Genomic DNA, 17,700 nt, shown 5'->3' on the forward strand with positions numbered 1-17,700 from the left:
CAGAAAGTAACCTCCGCCAACCGCAAGTGGGAACGTCTGTGGCTTAACGACAAGGGGCGGAATAGCCAATTACAGTCTAGCATGACCGGATGTCTCATTTTGTATTTCCGACAGGTGGTGGAGGAGCCTCACGTGGACTTCAAACATTGAATATTTTGAGAGAAGTGAGACATTCAGGTACCAATTATCCCAAAATCCACGGAAAGTTTTATTACCTCAAGCATCAGCTGAGGGGATCTGTGGGGTAGTTGGGAATTTGATGACAATGCATACGAGGGAGAAACCCCCACATTCAATTTGCCCAGTAACAAACTATTTCTTCTTCTCTCAATAGCTCTCAACGGGTGCTCTGTCATCAGCCAGATCTGGAACCCAGCCCTTTGGTCTCTCCCGGCCGCGGATGATCATCCCGTACACAGCTGTCTCAACCTTCTCGACACAAGTCTTCATCACCTCCATTTTCTTCTCCACATCCTTGCCTAGACCAGTACCCCCACACGAAGTAGTATCTAATGCCTCAAAACTAGTTCGAAGCAATCTCAAATCCATCAAGAGGTCACGCTTCTCCTCAGAACCTTCTACTTCCTTGGATCCTGGAAGACTTCCGGTCGTAGCCATGGTAGTGATCCCAAACCGCATCAGTTCCCCGACCAAGTCGAAGATGCCCAGAATATAATCATCCCCAGTCAAGTTAACACCTTCAGGCAATAATTTTGAAGCCTCCTCAAGAGTGGTCAGCTTCTGGTGTTGAAGATAATGCTGGAAAGAGATCGCTTCCATGTACTCTTGAATGCCTCCCGAGATTTGTCTTTGGTATCGCCATGCATTGATGCCAACGAGGTCCGGTACAATGGCCATAAACTGGGTTGACATGGTTGTAGTCTTCTCGAGGACTTCTGCAGCGATCTTGGGAGGTACAGCCTTGTTCAAAGTTCGTACTCTGCTTCGATTAGCACCCATTGAACAAGATAGGAGCGCACGTGATAGTGTACCTTTGAAGTGCGAAGATGCTATCCATAATTAGCGGATATCAAACCATTTGATACAGCCTAGACTCACATCTTCTTGCTTGCCGCCGTGATATCCCTCGAGGCCTTGATGATACGCTCTCTTCGATCGTGGTGCTCGTCCAATTCGCTGCGGAAGACCTCGAACATACCTATGAAGGGCGAAGTTGCTGCATCGGTATTCTTAGGTTTTTCGGCACCATCGTGATGTCTCTTTACACCTGGCATGTTCTTCGGGTCGTCGGACATCGAATCCCAACTCCTCGTGTCAAACCTCGAGGAGGCTCGACGGATCTGTGAGGTGTGGAATTTGTGTGGAGTTGCACAAGGATCATTGTCAGCCACATGTGGTGGATAAACTTTAAATACCGGCCACAATCTAATAGCCGACTCCGAACTTTTAAGGAGTGAATCAACAGATGACTAGATACCAAAACAAACCAGACTTCAAATCAATTGTACTTTGTTTTCGAGATTCCACATACTTCACTTGATTGCAAATGCGTTTTTTTCTTTAGCAAACATGTCGAAATTCTTCTCAAGCCCCTTTCTGGTCTTCTCCTCAGCCATCGCGTTGAGAATAGGCCTCTTCTTCTACGGGCTCTGGCAAGATGCCAATTCCCCCATGAAATACACAGATATCGACTACTACGTCTTCACCGATGCAGCGCGCTTCACTGCTCACGGCCACTCGCCATATGACCGTGAGACTTACCGCTACACGCCACTTTTAGCGTGGATGCTGTTGCCAACAACATGGTCAAGCACGTGGTTTTCGTTTGGCAAGGTCTTGTTTGCGGTTGGTGATATCGTGGCTGGGTGGTTGATCATTATGGTGTTGAGAAGCTCGAATAAGATGTCGATGGAGAGGGCCTTGAAGTTTGCGAGTATTTGGTTGTTGAACCCCATGGTAGCTACCATTAGCACGAGGGGCAGTTCTGAGGGCTTGCTGGGTGTTATTGTTGTTGCGCTGCTATGGGCAATTACTCAGAAGAAGATTGTTCTTGCTGGCTTCCTGCTTGGATTCGGGGTACATTTCAAGATCTACCCGTTCATTTATGCTCCATCAATCATATGGTGGCTAGATGATGAACAGTTGGGACGAAGCAAGCCAGCGAAAGAGGGTGAAGGTTCAGACCTCGTCAGCCTGGTGAAGAACTTCATCAACGGACCTCGAATAACCCTGACAATCTCGAGTCTCCTCACATTCCTCTCCCTCAACACACTCATGTACATCATGTAAGTCTTCCCTCTCTACCCTCCACACAAGCACTAACAAGCCCCAGTTACGACTACCCATTCCTCCAACACACCTACCTCCACCACGTAACCCGCATCGACCATCGCCACAACTTCTCCCCCTACAACACGCTCCTCTACCTCTCATCCTCGATCCCAGACCCGTCCCCGACCGCCATCAAACTCGAATCCCTAGCCTTCATCCCCCAACTATTCCTCTCCGCCGTCGCTCTCCCCATTCTCCTCGCCAAGAAAGACCTAGCTAGCACCATGCTAGCACAGACTTTTGCTTTTGTGGCTTTCAACAAAGTGTGCACGAGCCAGGTATTACCTCCTATTCTCCCTAACAGGCACAACTCACTAATACTACAAAGTATTTCCTCTGGTACACAATCTTCCTGCCCTTCTACCTACCGACCTCGACCCTACTCTCACGCCCGTACCTCGGTCTCTCCGCAGCTGGTCTTTGGATCCTGACGCAAGCGCTGTGGCTGCAGCAAGGGTACCAGCTTGAGTTTCTAGGGAACAGTACCTTCGTGCCGGGATTATGGGTTAGCAGTTTACTGTTCTTTGGCGTCAATGTTTGGATTCTAGGGATTATATGTTCTGACATCGAGGCCGGGACTGCACCTGTGATCACAAAGCCAGAGCAGCGTCCGTTGAGGAAAAAGAAAGAAGTCAAAGTCAAAGCGAAAGGAAAAGGGAAGGTAAGTGTGCTGGACATCGGGATATGCAGATAGACGGTGAGGTGGGTTGAACCAGGAAGCCATGTAAATTACATGCAAGCCAACTAGGTACGGGAAAAACATCTATGGACACATCTCCTCCATCCCGACCAAGCAAAAAAGATCGTCGCTCCATTATGCTCCAGCCCAACCTAGTGTCCCATGCACTTTTCACAATGGAAAGAGAACGCCAGATTATGCTCAATTATGCTCCCGTTCCAGTACCAGCAAAGGCCGAATAACAACTCCTTCGCTGAAAAATGCAAATTTTCAATTTCAAATTCCACTCCCAGATACTTCTACAGTTAGCTGGCTGTACTGCGAAAGCAAAATTTCTCTTATGGTTTCTCTGTCGACCCGTTGACCATGAGGCATGTTCAAGTGATCGTGATACCACCGGATAAGCTGATGTAGCTTGAGACTTTGATCGACAATGGTCTTGTCTTCGAGAACGACGGTGCGGTGAGGAGTTGGCCGTCTTTGAATCCGACGTCATCCAGGTTTTCAGGCTTCTCAATAAAGCTGGCTGCAGGTCGAGTTCTAGCGAGGGTATCAATGATCGTCTCGCTCCATAAACCTGTGCATTGATTTTTTAACAGCTGGAAGTATGGGTTCAGAGATGGCACTTGGGAGTCTATGATTGTTAGCATTGTACGGAGACCGGCTGTATCTGAGACTTACCTAGATCAATGAAACGGATCCTCAAGAACTCGAGTGCAACCAACTTATCCAGTGCCTTGACACCTGAAACAACCAAGCTCTCGAATGCCATGATGAATGCCATATCCGTGATCCCTGAACCATTGTTCCACAGGAACGTTGGCCGGCAGCAGTTCTTCACAATAAGATCTATACTCTTAAGTCGGGATTCTCGGGCGTTGGTCAACTTTGCAGCTTCTTCGAAGAATGCGTGGCAGACTCTGCCGGTGTACGCTAAATGTTCCAGTGTCGGGATCGCCTTAGCCATCTCAACACAATAGTGTGCATGTGTTCCAACCTTCTTGAAGAAATCAGGACAGATGATCTCTCGGCGGTAGTCTGCTTCGAGGCATATGTTAAGATGTATAAGATGTCTTGGAAGTTTTGGTAGAATAGTAGCCATAGATAGATAGCTCTTAGACTTTGGCTTTGCATAAGATCCATGCCACTCATTCAAGTTTGGTAGAGCAGTAGCTATATTCTGGAAATCCTCATTCGATCTGATAAGATTCCATTGCCCTTTGCAAACGAGTGTTACGACAGACTCAATCACTGGCAGTCCTCGAAGCTCGGGATGCTGGAAGTGCTGGACCATGGGCGGCTTCTTGCGTTCACCACCTTCCAGTGTCAAAATGCTAGCCTTGGCGAATGTCAATCGGACAAACATGAAGACTTCCTCCAGTGTGCAGTTGTTTGAAGGGGCCTGGTACGTGATGGGAGTTGCTGTGTCTTGCAACTGCGTCGAGAGCGATTGAACGAGACTGGAACGATCTGGTGTAGTCGAGGGAATTCGCAGAGTTCGATCAAAGGCGGGATTCTTTTGCTGAAAGACCGGGAACCAGATCTCAATGTGTCTCACAAACTCGCAAAGATGTGGATGCAGCTCGAACCACTTTGCCGATGCATTGACAGAATCCGTCGTTCCCTTGATCTTCAGATGTCTATACAACCGTTCTTGAACAAGCTTCCTCCACAGCTTGCTGACCCGAGCTAGCTCTGAAACTTCTCGCCGCCTCGAGTGTCGCAATGCCGTTCCCCATCCTCTCAGGACTTTCGACTTCCCCGCAGATGTTGTTCTTGGCGAAGCGGGCAGTCGAATGCCACATAGATAGTCGAGGATAGATTCCTGGATCTCTGTCGGCAGGCCAGTGAGAGGAGAGGTATTCGTACTCGTGGGCTTTTCTCCGTCTGCAACAGGTGTGAGGACTTCATCCGAATTATCTGAATGGCTCGACAGCTGTAGAGATTGCACCTTGCCCGTCAGGTCCTGGCAAGGGAATGGGGTACTCTTCGGTCTGTCTGGAGGCACTATATCGTCAAACTGGTGATCAAGCTTCGACTGATCCAGGGGCAATGTGCGGACAGTCGTCGGTGTTGATGGACCTGGGGTTGCTGGTGTAGACGCTGTAGTCATGATCGGCGGCAAGACAATAGTACAACTGCCTTCATCGATCCTGGATACTGACTCCATAAGCATTTTGACTGTTCCCTTATCTTGCACGCTCCAACTTGGATGTTGTTTGACCTCCTTGTTGCCATGCATGGAATGCAATATCCGATCTGCAAGGCTGAACAGCCCTGTCCGTGGCAATTTTGTGCACGATACGGCAGTATGATCGGGGCTATCGAAGAAATATGTCTAGAAAGTCGTATTCGAGGTGACCAAAGGTTGCGCTGAGGGAATGAAGACGAATGAAGAAGTTGCGCGTTGGTCTCTGGATTGCGATCTGGACGGTCGGGGCTGTGCTGTGAGACGAGCAGTCGGGAATTTAGTGGTCCGTGGATAGAGCTGATAACCGCTCCAAATTGCGACCGAGATTCTTGGAGATGTTAAATCGTTGTCGTCGTTGTGAAAGGAATTCGTCAGTCAATGGTGGTCGGAGGTGTCTGGTGTCGTGTTAAGTGCGAGGTGATGATGCGCTGGGAAGTGGGGCTAAATCTAATACAGTTGCAACAAACAAACAAATCTTCTTCTTCTTGACAAACAACTTACTTCCCGGCGAGTCAAACCCCCAATTGCTACTGCAGAACATTGTTGTTCGAATTCACTTTGATTCCATTGAATTATAAATGTCGGAATGTTACTTACGTCAATTTAAATGTGCTGAGCACCCAGGTAGTCTTTTTCCCTGCACACTAATCCTATCAGCGCTACTCCCTTCCAGCCGCCCAAAAACCACGGACAAAGCCTTTTCAACTTAAACATCAATAAATCCCCTTTAAGCGCCAATACTTTGGCCGAAGCTTACCATTTCACTGTCTTGAACACATTCGACGATATGCGTATTTGCCCCCGAGAATCTAATCGCTTTGATAGCCACCTCTCGTAGTGGAACTGGGTGCTGGACCTGTCGACTACGCAAGAAGAAGTGCGATGATGCTCGTCCTGTTTGTGGTCCTTGTTCATTCCGAGATATCACATGCCATGGTTATGGTCCGAAACCAGATTTCCTGTGTAGTACAGAGGATCAGAAGAGGGAGATTGCCAAGATTCAACGAGCAGTCAGTGACAGCTTCAAAGCAAGGAGAGCCTTCCGAGTCTCGAAGAAAGCAAGTCGTCCCTCACAGATTCGACCGGTGGTCCCAGCCACAACGGGCAAACAAGATGAGACCGTAGACCTCACAGAGGCATACAAGACACAGCTCAATCTGGACGCGGCTGGTCCTAGTTCGCTCTATGACCAAAACGAGGGAAGAGCAACTGCACTTCCATTCTCAGAACTCTGGCCTGAAGTCTCACAAAGTTCATTTCCGTCAGGGTTATTGTTACAAGCCAATTCGGCTCTTTCATCAGACCCCAAAGCCTATCAGCTTATCCAAGATAGAGAAGAGTATCCTCGGACTTTCTTAGCAAATGCTTATCCGGCACAAAATGCGGAAGAGTTGTCCCTGATCATCAGCTATCTGGAACGATCCTTTCCGCTGCAATTTTACTTCTACCAGCCTACTGGGCCAGAGAGAGGACGCGGCTGGCTTCTTGCTTTGATCTTACGCTCCAAACCTTCGTATTACACTATTTTGGCATTCAGTGTATTACAACAGATTCGCTTCGGTTCCGAGAACAATATCGACCAGGAACACAACCTGTACGAAGACCTGGATCGATACCACTCTCTTGCCCTCATCGAGTTGCAGAAGCAATTGGAATATCTCCCAACAGTCTCGGGGTCCGAGCATTTGGCTATTGGCGTCGAGATCCTTGCTTGCACTATGCAACTTTGCTCGATCGAGGTGTTCCGCCAGTCTAAGCTGTATCAGGGCTGGAAAGGAGATTGGGAAATCCACCTCAACGCTGCTGGTTCTCTGCTCTCTATTATAGGAACGGAGTTGATAAATTCCTCTGAAGCATCTGCCGCGCCCATAACAGCTGATGAGAAGACACCTCCAGAAAGTACTAGCGACAACATTGGAGGACACCGCCTTCTAGACGAGATAGCAGGTCTAGATTTCTTCACAACTACGTACGTTTGGGCGGACATTGTTCGATGTGTAAGCATTGTGCTAGACCCCTCGAAGAAAACCCTTTTCCATATTTAGCGTACTTGGAAGACGAAAGAATTCGCTTGGACAGGATCATGGGGGTGAAAAACTGGGCGATGATTACAATCCGACAGACTTCTGACCTCGAACACTGGAAATTAGGGCTTGAGGACCGCTTGGACGTGCCCATGCTGTACAGAAGAGCATCGGAAATCGAAGCTCGTCTAGATCTTGGGTTGGAGACGATCCCGAAAGACCTCTCAAGCTCGAAGTTCTATAAAGAAAGTCACTTGGTCACAGAAATCTATGCATTGTCAGCACTAGTATACTTAGCGATTGTTGTCTCAGGAAACTCTCCCCTCACACCGAAAGTACGGCTAAGTGTCCCGAAAGTACTTGACAAGATCAAACATCTCCCTGCTCATCTATTGATGCGCGTATCATGGCCGTATTGTGTAGCGGGCTGCATGGCTGCTGAGAGCGAAAAGGATGACTTCCGTGCGATTATGTTGGACGCTACTACCAATGGACAAAGCTCTGGCACTCTTTTGAATTCTCTTCAACTGATGGAAGAGTTCTGGACGATGCGGGAAATTCTTGAAAAACAGGTCCATGCCAAAGGTCGCAGCAATACCCCATGGGCGATTGCTATGGAACGGTAAGCAAGCACATCATCTTCGCCCTTATTTAGATGTAGTAATTCTGCGCTTTTATTCCTTCTTTTGTCCTACCTGCTTTCAATAATCCCGAATAAAGATGCTAATCAGCACAATCAGCTTGGACGCTAAGGAATTTCTTATATGAAAACTTGCGGCGCTCATACTACGAGCTTCCGATCTGCTGAGATCATTTGCACGTATTTCATCGAGTCTCTTGAGGCTGGGATAACGCAAATTTAACCCTCCACTGTCGAATATGATCTATGTTTCAAACTGGGCCTTGCCGAATTTACCCTGCAGTTCAGGGAGCAACAGGCCTTGCGACACTATCTCGTCCTTCCTCTCTATCAACTCGTCGACCGCCCAATTCGCCCCCATATATCTACCGTTCATGAACTTGGCCGGCTCAGTCGCCAGCCAATGCATAAGTGTCTTTCGAGAATTTCTCAAATTGAGGCTTGGTAATAGGCGTCAACACTGTTCCGGGATGCATACTGATCGCGGTGATATTTGGGTTTTCTGCTGCAATGAATCTTTGGATCTGGATTTGCACAAGCTTCGAGAGCGAGTAGCTTGAGGTCGAAGGAATTACGGCAATTCCACCCGCACTGGAAATATTGATGATGGTTGCCGGCTTTTCCTTCCCGACAAGTTTGAGGAATCCTTGGCTCATGAGAAGTGTTCCTTTGACATTTACATCCTAGAGATACATGTCAGTGGTATGAATCAGTGTCAGAGCGGGACTACATACAAAATCATACCAAAAGTCATTCGGATCAACATCCCGCACTGGCAAAGCAGACTTTCCAGACGCCGCATTATTCACAAGCACATCTGCCATTCCAAATTCCGACTCGATCCTAGAGAACAGCTTCTTGACTTCATCTTCCGACCGAATATCCATCGCTTGCGTTAGGACTTGTATCTTCGGGTTAACAGCCTTCACTTCCCGCGCTGCTGCTTCAAGTCCATCTGCGTTTCTTGCTACGAGCACAAGAGCTTTTACCCCAGCTTTCGCGAACGCTTGGGCGAATCCCTAGATCTATCAGCGATCGTTATGCATACAATATATTGCGAGGGAGGACATACATGTCGACCCAATCCTTGACTGGTTCCAGTAATAATAACCACTTTTCCCTGCTGAGAAAGTGCTGGAGAAGTAGGATCGACTACGGGGTATACATCACGATAAGTCGTTTTCGTGAACTGCGAGAGAGTGACGAAGAAATCATCTGGTAGCTGGCTGAGATCCATGATTACTAGTCAATACTTCGACTGATTGATGAAGATTATGCTGGATGGATATTTGCTCTTATATACACAGCCATCACCCGTCAGCCGTTATTTGCGATCAAAACGCCTTCGACCAATCTTACCAATTCAGATATCGAATGGTCCAATGATGATCTTATTGTTGGGCAAGCTGAAAGACACTCAGCGCTGAAGTAGGAGTTCCACGGTAGCACACGAATGAGAAGCGATACCCGTCGGCCGACAGAGCGAGGTGCGGCTCGGCTAACTGCTTTTAGGAGGGTTGATGACTGCTTTACTTCTTGATATCCTATCGTACAAAGTAAGGCGTGCTGTCTGTCAGAGAGGCGCTCACTGTCGAATGAACATTTCTCTCGGGTTTTACAGCAGGTTTTCTGATATTGGCATGTGGCACGTGACCATTCTCTTGGGAAGGGGACAGGACGGTTTAGTGATTGTGAAGTAGTGGGAGTAGGTCTATTGTAAGATATGTTGTTTCAGAGATACTGATGTAATATGACCGGTATCTTTATGTCCTGAAGATTCCTTGGTGGTAGAATGTTAGTTGTCAGCGTAAACATGGAGACGAAAAGGCTTCTTATCAGTCTAGATATTAGAAATTGATTGATATATACTCTCCATGTATCCATCTCCAAATGTCTAATTTTTACATTATCTCATTTCACCCCCTTTCCCTCCTCACAACCCCCTCCTCAGCGGCGCACTCACACCCGTAAAATTCCCCGTCTGTGTCGTATAATCGCCCAGCACACCCAAATTATCAATCCGCCCTAGCAAGAACTCCAACTGTCTATACGCCGCCCCAGGCGTATACTCCGGAATCTCATGGCCCGCCAAATTGACAGTAACAAACGTCAATCCTCTCTCCGTGTGCCACATTCCCTGGAATCCTGCGCCAGCTGTGTCGGTAACGGGCGCTAACCCAGACAAGGCGCTGTTTGCTACGTTCAGGATGTAGCCGAGAGATTGATGGTACGGGACGAAGAAGTTGTCGGTGGCGGAAGGAGCGGTTTGGAATCCTTGGGCGCCGTTCCATGTCATGTTCTGGATGGTGATTAGGGACCCGTTTGCGAAGAGCAGGAAATCGAGGAGGCCGTGGCCGATCATGGTGTTGTTTGTGCGTTCGATGACGGAGGGGAGGGGACCTAAGGCTGAGGGGACGCTCTGGTCGCCGTTAGGGAAGAGATTGGGCGGGCTCTCGCAGATGAAGTAATTTGTGGGCGGTGCGTGGATTACGGCTTGGACGTCGGAGCGGTTGAAGTAGTTGTTTGGTCCAGCTCCCAGTGATGGGAATCCGAGTTCGTCCCAGAGGTATGGGCAGTAATCGGTCAAATGGTAGATGTTGAAGCATGGATTAACGTAGTAAATGGCGTTGTAGATGTCATCATACAGATCGCAACCAGGTAGTGAAGAGTTGGGGGCGGCTGGGATGGGTCCTGGAGGTGGGAAAGAAGTCGTCCATTTATTGAAGAAGTCTGTGTAGCCACAAGAGTCTGCTCGAGCAGTGATGTTGGCCATATAAGTATCGTTCAAGCGAATGACACTCTGAAAGTATTGAAGAGCAGGTACAACAGGAGCTATATTTGTCAGATTTTGGTTCTTTTCCGCTTTAAGGAAAACTTACCTTGAAGCATAACGGCGTCGTGGTTGATTGATGGATCGTTGATCTGAACACCTTTTACATTGAAATAAGTGGTGTCATTCTCATCGAGCATACCGCTTGCAATGTAAGGAATATATTGTCCTGCGTACGACTCTCCCGTGATATAGACTTTGTAGCCTTGCATCGAGAACGTCGTTATGAAGTTCTTCCAGAACCCTTTGAATTGTTCCGCCACGTCGTGCTCGTTATTGACAGTGATATTCCCAGTGGAGGAGAGGCCAGTGCCGACTGGCTGATCGATATAAACAACATTTGTCAGATTCGTCCAGCTATACGGGTTCGCGAATGGAGCATAAGTGCCCGATTGCCACAGAAAAGGACCTAAGAATCATTTGTTAGCAATCAGAATCAACAAATTACCCAGGTAAGTTTACCATTTTCCTGGAAAAGACCATCAAGAGAACTGCATCCTGGACCTCCATTGAGCCATATCGTAATCTCTTTCGATGCTGCCGGGTTCGTTGACGGGAAGAACCAAAACCATAATGCATTGATATCCGTCGGATTCGAAGAAATTGAGAGAGTTCCGGCATATGATTCTCCAATGTTGAAGTCTACCTCGGGAAGGGCAGATCCATTTACAGCGAATTCTGGAAACCAATGAGCGAAAGAATTGTGTATTGAGATATGGCAGACTTACTAGCAGTGCTGTTCGTCAGAAACATCGACGTTGACCGCGTACGAGGTGCATCTCGGGTCAAAGCTGGCTTATTAGATCTCTTCGCATACTTTGCTGCCTTTTCGTGGGGGTTTGACAGAGCATCAGAAAGCGACGCTGCGAAAAGCAGACTTAGACAAGTGAAAGCACGCATCTTGAGAACGAGATGCAGAACAGAACCAAAAAGTCGAGACGGAACGAAATATAAATATTTCACACGGATAAGAAATGCACAGGCATAGCTCTTTTATATGGCACCGAGCTTGGAGCTTTGCCTGCGGGGTTCAACCAGTCAAGCACTAGGGATAGTTGTTTCCGCATATCATCGTCATCAGATAGATTGGATGCAGGCAGATCTGAAGGAAGCCAAGCCAGGGACCTACTTGATTGAGATAAGTGAGAGAAACAAAAGCTCTTGGTGCTCCAACTAGATGGGGAAGGAGCTGGCGGAAGCTGTTATGTTGATCTTCGAAAAGTGGCGTTGTAAAGTGCCGGGAAGGTTTTTCGAGCGATTTGACGGGCAGGGCAACGGAACGGCCGCGAACATCAATGCTCGACCAACCGGATTCAGGCAAAGCTCACAAGCGAGCTGGCGAATTATGGGGAAACAGGGGGAGTGCTTATCAAGTGCCTGCCAAGGCGATGCAAAGGCCGGCATTGTGTTGATCTTATATTTGAAAAAGGCAGGAAGTGACGGCGAAGTCTTTGCCCGGATGTGACTTCGTGTGCAGCGGGTCATCTCGTCTTCCGGATCTGATCCTGGAGATGTCGTGATATTGCTGAAGTTTTGCTGTCCTGCACTCGTGTTTGCGAGTTGGAAAAGCCGGCTACATCCTAGATCCATATGCTCGAGGTCTGTCATAAATATATCAGCAGATTGAAGCCGGGAAGAAGGACTTAAGCAGCTACCTGTTCAGGTACGTCAGGAGAGGAATATGATATATCCTCGTTCTTGATTGTTAAGAACAGGCGCTAGAGATGCTACGTCCAGGTCGTTTCGTGCAGGTAGAATGGGCTTGCACTGTATGCTTTGTCCATGAAGAGTCGCATGCGTCTGGGTTCTGGGTTGAAAATTTGAGAAGTATCGTCGGAAATGCAGATGAGGCTCTTCATCAATTGATGAAGTAAAATCGGAGCTGAAAGTAGCGTGCTGATAGATGCTGATACCTAGCACATATCAGTACTTCTCTGAATGGGTAACGGCACTACTCATGCTCAGAGCCACCCCAAATGTATACGAGACCACGATCTGCCAACGACGATGAGGTTATAATGAAACGAATCAGCGATGCTGACATAGGCTTGCATCCTCAACATCTTTTGCAGACCACCTGACATACCTAGGCTTAGAAGCTGGTTGTGAAAGATATAACATGAGTCACGTGGCTTCGTCGCTACCCCTTTCTTCGACTAGGTTACCTACCTCAGGGTAGGCTCAACGCAACTGTAAGAACGGCTTACTTGTCTTCATTTTCACCATTCTCCTCTCTTACCTGTCGCTACCTAACCTCTTATATGAATATTGTCGACGCTATTATTCGATAGCAATTCTGTATTTCTGGTTTCTCTTCGGCGTACTTCTATACCACCATTGGGCGCCCAAGGTCTCAGACCTTGATCCTGTTGAATGAAAAAAAGAGATGTTGCATGTGAATGAGATATGTGACCCTGAAACGACCTACCTAGGTACTTTCTGAACACGAGTCTTGATGACCGATAACAGGAAACCAAAGAGAAGAACCCTCCCGCAACAACTAAGGCGATTTGAACAGTTTCCCATCTTCCACACATGAGTCACGTTGTCGGGATCAGACAGGACGCTCACATCGTTGAGCGGGTTCTGCGACAGAGCAATTAGATCGGCATCGTACCCCTCGAGGATCTGCCCCGATTTTGGCGCTATATGCTCTCCAAGAGTCTCTGGAGCCGTGGCGGTGCAGGCTTCGATAGCAGCCAAAGGACTCATTCCGGCCTGAACTGCGAAATAGATTTCTTTACCGTTGCTTCCGTGGCTGTTGAAAGTTCCTTCCTGACTGTTGGCTTGATCCGTGCCCAGAGCAATTTTCACGCCGCTTGCAATGGCTAACGAATATGCTCCCTTCCAGCTACTGTAGATTTGATGGAATTTCTTGTATGTCTCGGGAGGAAAGTAATCCCTCGACGCCCAGCCGCCTTCGATAATGGATGCGGTAGGGACTAGAATGGCATTCTTCTTTTTCATCAAAGCAATGCATTCCTCGTCCAAGTAACTTCCATGCTCGATCGTCTTCACGCCAGCGTTGAGTGCCTAACAATTGTATTAATTGTCAGAAGGCAGCGTAGAAGGAAGAAGTTAAACTTGCATTCAAAATGCCTTCTTTGCCGTGAGCATGGGCTGCGACGACTCGTTTAGATCTCCCCGCTTCCTCGACTATAGCTTTCAATTCTTCTGGAGAAAATTCCGCATCTTCGGGATCGTCAAGAACGCTAACAACTCCCCCGGACACGCAGACTTTTATAATCTTTGCACCACGGCGAATTATTTGACGAACCGTTTTGATACATTCTGGGACACCGTCACTTACGGCAAAAGGGAGTCCGTGGGCACAGCCGTCGAGGACAGTTCTGAGGGGCAGGCGATGGATGTCACCATGGCCGGCAGTGATGCTGAGAGGAGCAATGCTCGAATAAATGTGCGGGCCGATGAAATTTCCTTCCTCCACCCCAGCAGCAATCTCACCGCCGTAGCCACCTAATTCGCGTACGGATGTAAAACTAGCTAGAAGCGTCCTCTCGAGATCACGAACTGTACGAGCTCCAAATAGAGCTATCGGGCCTAGTATCTGCTCATATCCTCCTCCGCTATCGTTGGGCGGGGAGCCGAAGTAGTGAACATGACAATCCCATAGACCTGGCATGAGTACTGGTACGTGGATGAAATCGAGTCCTTTGTGTTTGATGGGAATCGAAGACTGGACACCTGCCCACTCTATTTCTCCGTTATGGACGACGACTGCTGCTTTCGAGATTGGTGGAACACGACCCGGTATCAATAGATCAGCTATGATACCACTCGGTTTGGCTTTCTCTGGCAGAGAAGGCTGTGATTGAGCTCCAAGAGCAACTCTGAAGCACAACGATTCGAGTTGTACCATCTGGTTTATTTTTTCTCCGCCCATGGTGACTTAAAACTTCAAAGCGGGAAAGCAGTATAATGAACAAGAATGACTTTGAAGGAGCAGAAAAGAGGGGCATAAAGGAATCGGACGAAGTGTGCAAACTGAAAAATGTTGGTTGGATATGTTTAATACCCCTTAAGCATGAAGTTGCAGCGGCTATACAAATTACCAACATCTCGGTACTGATGGTTCATAGACAAGATGCTTCCCGTGTCGCCCAATGTATTGACAATTTGACATGAAGACATTGGGACAGATGGTATCTAACATGAGTCGGGAAACACGACTGTAAGTCTTGTCAGGAGCTCTAGTATCTTGATAAGAAATCAGTGAGGAGGTTCTCCAATAGAATGTGAATTATTTCACAACGCCAAACCGTGAAGATGGAAGACAAGGGACCAAGCTTAAAACAGCCTAGCCTCGAGACCCACAAAAAAGTTGCATCGCGAAAAGATCATCGAGAAATCGATGATACGATTATTTTTCGAACCGTGTCAATCGCGTCAACAATCATGAGGGCGCAAAGAGGAGCTGTGCGAGCCGCAGTCTCGTTCCGGAGTTGTGCGTCGAGGCCTAGGTTCCTGTGCTTAAATGCTTCTAGGACTCCTGTTGCTGGGAGAGGAAGAATAGGAGGGGATGGGAAGAGATGGTTTTCTGAGACGAGGTTGTTGAGGGCTGGGGCTGCGGAAGCTGTGTAAGTTTTGATTTTCTTTGATTGTGGAGTATGGAAGGTCGAGAGGTTTTATTGTTGGTGGTTGAGGAGGGAAGACCTGTGAACAAAGTGCTAATGATGGTATTCATAGATTAAAACAAGCTGCGGCAGACCCATCCGCATTAACTCAAGAGGCTATTATCGATAATCTAGACTCAGCGGAAAGAGGGCGACTATCAAGGTTACGGAATATCGGTATTGCTGTAGGGACGAACTCAGACGATATGTTGTGGAGAGAGACTGATATGTAGACATAGGCACATATCGACAGTGGCAAAACGACAGCTACAGAGCGAGTTCTTTTCTATACTGGACGAATCAATTCCATTCACGAAGTTAGAGGAAAGGATGCCGTGGGCGCAAAGATGGACTCTATGGAGCTGGAAAGAGAAAAGGGTATCACCATTCAATCAGCGGCCACTTTTTGCGACTGGGTAAAGAAGGAGAACAGAAAAGACGAAACATACCATATCAATTTGATTGATACCCCTGGACATATCGATTTCACGATCGAGGTCGAGCGAGCATTGCGAGTCCTGGACGGAGCAGTTATGATTCTCTGCGCCGTCAGTGGTGTACAAAGTCAGACGATTACGGTTGATAGGCAGATGAGGAGATACAATATTCCTCGAATCAGTTTTGTGAATAAGATGGATCGAATGGGTGCCAATCCTTGGAAGGCTGTCGAACAAATCAACCAAAAACTGCGAATTCCTGCTGCGGCTTTACAAGTTCCTATTGGGTCTGAAGATACTTTCAATGGTGTCGTGGATCTCATTCGAATGAAGGCTATATATAACGATGGGCCAAAGGGCGAAATAATCCGAGAGTCGGACGAAATTCCAGCAGATATCAAGGCGTTTGCTGAGGAGAAGAGGGGTGTTCTTATTGAGACTTTGGCTGATGTCGATGATGAGATTGCTGAGATCTTTTTGGACGAAAGAACACCAACACCAGAACAAATGAAAGCTGCCATTCGACGAGCTACGATCAGTCTGAAGTTCACACCTGTTATGATGGGAAGCGCTTTAGCGGACAAGTCAGTTCAACCGATGTTGGACGCCGTATGCGACTACCTACCAAATCCATCCGAGGTCGAAAATTTGGCTTTGGATAAGAGGAGAGAAGAAGCTCCAGTCAAGCTTGTTTCATACAACTCATTACCCTTCGTCGGATTGGCATTCAAGCTTGAGGAAAGCAATTATGGTCAATTGACCTATATCCGAGTCTATCAGGGTACACTCAAGAAGGGAATGAACGTCTTCAATGCTAGGACAGACAAGAAAGTCAAGATCCCAAGAATTGTGCGAATGCACTCTAACGAAATGGAAGACGTTGCCGACATTGGCGCTGGAGAAATCTGTGCCGTGTTTGGTGTGGACTGTGCTTCCGGTGACACTTTCACGGATGGTGGACTGCCTTACTCCATGACATCTATGTTCGTTCCCGACCCCGTCATCTCGTTATCTATCAAGCCGAAGACAGCCAAGGATGGAAACAACTTCAGCAAGGCTATGAACCGGTTTCAACGTGAAGATCCCACTTTCAGAGTTCATGTTGACGCAGAAAGTCAAGAGACCATCATCTCGGGAATGGGAGAATTACATCTTGATATCTACATCGAACGTATGCGTCGAGAATACAAGGTCGAAGTCGAGACTGGAAAGCCTCAAGTCGCATACCGAGAGACTATCACTCAACCAGTCAAATTCGACCACACTCTCAAGAAGCAGACTGGAGGTGCTGGTGATTTCGCCCGAGTTGTTGGATACATGGAACCTCTTGAACCGGACGCAAATGGCTATACCCAATCCAAGTTCAGAGAAGAAGTCACCGGAGGTTCTATCAGTGAAAAGTACTTGTTTGCTTGCGAAAAGGGATTCCTCGCATCTTGCGAGAAAGGACCACTTATCGGACATCCCGTCTTGGGAGCTCTTATGGTCATCAACGACGGAGCTACCCACATGACCGATTCATCCGAAATGGCATTCAAGAACGCAACTCAACAAGCCTTCCGCAAAGCTTTCAAGGAGGCTAAGCCGCAAGTCCTCGAACCGCTTATGAAGACGACTATAACCGCACCAAACGAGTTCCAGGGTAACATTGTCGGATTGCTGAATAAAAGGAATGCGATTATCAACGATACCGAGATCGGACCGGAAGACTTCACGTTGCAAGCTGACTGCAGCTTGAACGCAATGTTTGGTTTTAGCTCTCAGCTCCGAGCCGCAACTCAAGGGAAGGGAGAGTTCGGGATGGAGTTCAGTCATTATAGTCCTGCGCCGGGTCAATTACAGTAAGTCTTTCGCTTCTCTTTCCTACGCCGATTACTAATACATGAAATAGAAAAGAGCTTGTTGCGAAATACGAGAAGTTCCAAGCGGATAGAAATAAGAAGTAGACTAGAGCTGCTTTTGTGTTAATAGAC

The 17,700-nt window shown here is 47.7% G+C and overlaps 9 protein-coding genes across 9 annotated transcripts; 3 read left to right on the top strand and 6 right to left on the bottom strand.

The window, feature by feature from the left end:
* Positions 1-327: 327 nt before the first annotated feature.
* Positions 328-1,235, bottom strand: LY89DRAFT_696234 (Translin; the record flags this gene model as incomplete). Its single annotated transcript, XM_018216814.1, has 3 exons — positions 328-940; positions 993-1,010; positions 1,060-1,235. 3 exons carry the CDS (start codon positions 1,233-1,235, stop codon positions 328-330), a joined length of 807 nt encoding a protein of 268 aa, XP_018073111.1.
* Positions 1,236-1,420: 185 nt separating this feature from the next.
* Positions 1,421-3,255, top strand: LY89DRAFT_613847 (uncharacterized protein). The gene is made up of 3 exons (XM_018210672.1): positions 1,421-2,246; positions 2,294-2,570; positions 2,621-3,255. The coding sequence occupies exons 1-3, from the start codon at positions 1,531-1,533 to the stop codon at positions 2,984-2,986; spliced, it is 1,359 nt and encodes a 452-aa protein (XP_018073112.1). The 5' UTR covers positions 1,421-1,530; the 3' UTR covers positions 2,987-3,255.
* A 93-nt stretch (positions 3,256-3,348) lies between these two features.
* Positions 3,349-5,084, bottom strand: LY89DRAFT_582210 (uncharacterized protein; the record flags this gene model as incomplete). The annotated part of the gene is made up of 2 exons (XM_018209152.1): positions 3,349-3,605; positions 3,653-5,084. The coding sequence occupies 2 exons, from the start codon at positions 5,082-5,084 to the stop codon at positions 3,349-3,351; spliced, it is 1,689 nt and encodes a 562-aa protein (XP_018073113.1).
* A 664-nt stretch (positions 5,085-5,748) lies between these two features.
* LY89DRAFT_732306 (uncharacterized protein) lies at positions 5,749-7,812 on the top strand (the record flags this gene model as incomplete). The annotated part of the gene is made up of 4 exons (XM_018219667.1): positions 5,749-5,759; positions 5,820-5,953; positions 5,988-7,159; positions 7,285-7,812. 4 exons carry the CDS (start codon positions 5,749-5,751, stop codon positions 7,810-7,812), a joined length of 1,845 nt encoding a protein of 614 aa, XP_018073114.1.
* Positions 7,813-8,120: 308 nt separating this feature from the next.
* Positions 8,121-9,240, bottom strand: LY89DRAFT_780766 (NAD(P)-binding protein). The gene is made up of 3 exons (XM_018222414.1): positions 8,899-9,240; positions 8,561-8,845; positions 8,121-8,509 (listed from the first exon to the last, which is right to left on the bottom strand). Exons 1-3 carry the CDS (start codon positions 9,061-9,063, stop codon positions 8,216-8,218), a joined length of 744 nt encoding a protein of 247 aa, XP_018073115.1. The 5' UTR covers positions 9,064-9,240; the 3' UTR covers positions 8,121-8,215.
* Positions 9,241-9,759: 519 nt separating this feature from the next.
* On the bottom strand, positions 9,760-11,556 carry LY89DRAFT_696238 (alpha/beta-hydrolase; the record flags this gene model as incomplete). The annotated part of the gene is made up of 4 exons (XM_018216815.1): positions 9,760-10,658; positions 10,706-11,065; positions 11,119-11,334; positions 11,385-11,556. The coding sequence occupies 4 exons, from the start codon at positions 11,554-11,556 to the stop codon at positions 9,760-9,762; spliced, it is 1,647 nt and encodes a 548-aa protein (XP_018073116.1).
* A 136-nt stretch (positions 11,557-11,692) lies between these two features.
* Positions 11,693-12,458, bottom strand: LY89DRAFT_504380 (uncharacterized protein). The gene is made up of 2 exons (XM_018207995.1): positions 12,312-12,458; positions 11,693-12,257 (listed from the first exon to the last, which is right to left on the bottom strand). The coding sequence occupies exon 2, from the start codon at positions 12,244-12,246 to the stop codon at positions 11,830-11,832; it is 417 nt and encodes a 138-aa protein (XP_018073117.1). The 5' UTR covers positions 12,247-12,257; positions 12,312-12,458; the 3' UTR covers positions 11,693-11,829.
* Positions 12,459-12,950: 492 nt separating this feature from the next.
* Positions 12,951-14,808, bottom strand: LY89DRAFT_706421 (uncharacterized protein; the record flags this gene model as incomplete). The annotated part of the gene is made up of 3 exons (XM_018217524.1): positions 12,951-13,689; positions 13,787-14,442; positions 14,730-14,808. 3 exons carry the CDS (start codon positions 14,806-14,808, stop codon positions 13,081-13,083), a joined length of 1,344 nt encoding a protein of 447 aa, XP_018073118.1. The 3' UTR covers positions 12,951-13,080.
* Positions 14,809-15,072: 264 nt separating this feature from the next.
* LY89DRAFT_696240 (elongation factor G, mitochondrial) lies at positions 15,073-17,673 on the top strand (the record flags this gene model as incomplete). The annotated part of the gene is made up of 4 exons (XM_018216816.1): positions 15,073-15,254; positions 15,364-15,475; positions 15,530-17,568; positions 17,619-17,673. The coding sequence occupies 4 exons, from the start codon at positions 15,073-15,075 to the stop codon at positions 17,671-17,673; spliced, it is 2,388 nt and encodes a 795-aa protein (XP_018073119.1).
* Positions 17,674-17,700: the final 27 nt, after the last annotated feature.

This window comes from Mollisia scopiformis (genome assembly GCF_001500285.1).
Source record: "Mollisia scopiformis unplaced genomic scaffold LY89scaffold_9, whole genome shotgun sequence".
Lineage (NCBI taxonomy): Eukaryota > Fungi > Ascomycota > Leotiomycetes > Helotiales > Mollisiaceae > Mollisia > Mollisia scopiformis.

What these genes read in the sequence shown, in the direction of transcription:
- LY89DRAFT_613847 (XM_018210672.1), top strand. Translation starts at nt 1,531, where the DNA reads ATGTCGAAATTCTTCTCAAGCCCCTTTCTGGTCTTCTCCTCAGCCATC. An exon ending in AACACACTCATGTACATCAT is followed by an intron (nt 2,247 to 2,293) that starts GTAAGTCTTCCC and finishes AACAAGCCCCAG; the next exon opens with TTACGACTACCCATTCCTCC. An exon ending in ACAAAGTGTGCACGAGCCAG is followed by an intron (nt 2,571 to 2,620) that starts GTATTACCTCCT and finishes AATACTACAAAG; the next exon opens with TATTTCCTCTGGTACACAAT.
- LY89DRAFT_780766 (XM_018222414.1), bottom strand. Translation starts at nt 9,063, where the DNA reads ATGGATCTCAGCCAGCTACCAGATGATTTCTTCGTCACTCTCTCGCAG. An exon ending in GTCAAGGATTGGGTCGACAT is followed by an intron (nt 8,846 to 8,898) that starts GTATGTCCTCCC and finishes TGATAGATCTAG; the next exon opens with GGATTCGCCCAAGCGTTCGC. An exon ending in ATGACTTTTGGTATGATTTT is followed by an intron (nt 8,510 to 8,560) that starts GTATGTAGTCCC and finishes ATGTATCTCTAG; the next exon opens with GATGTAAATGTCAAAGGAAC.
- LY89DRAFT_504380 (XM_018207995.1), bottom strand. Translation starts at nt 12,246, where the DNA reads ATGGATCTAGGATGTAGCCGGCTTTTCCAACTCGCAAACACGAGTGCA.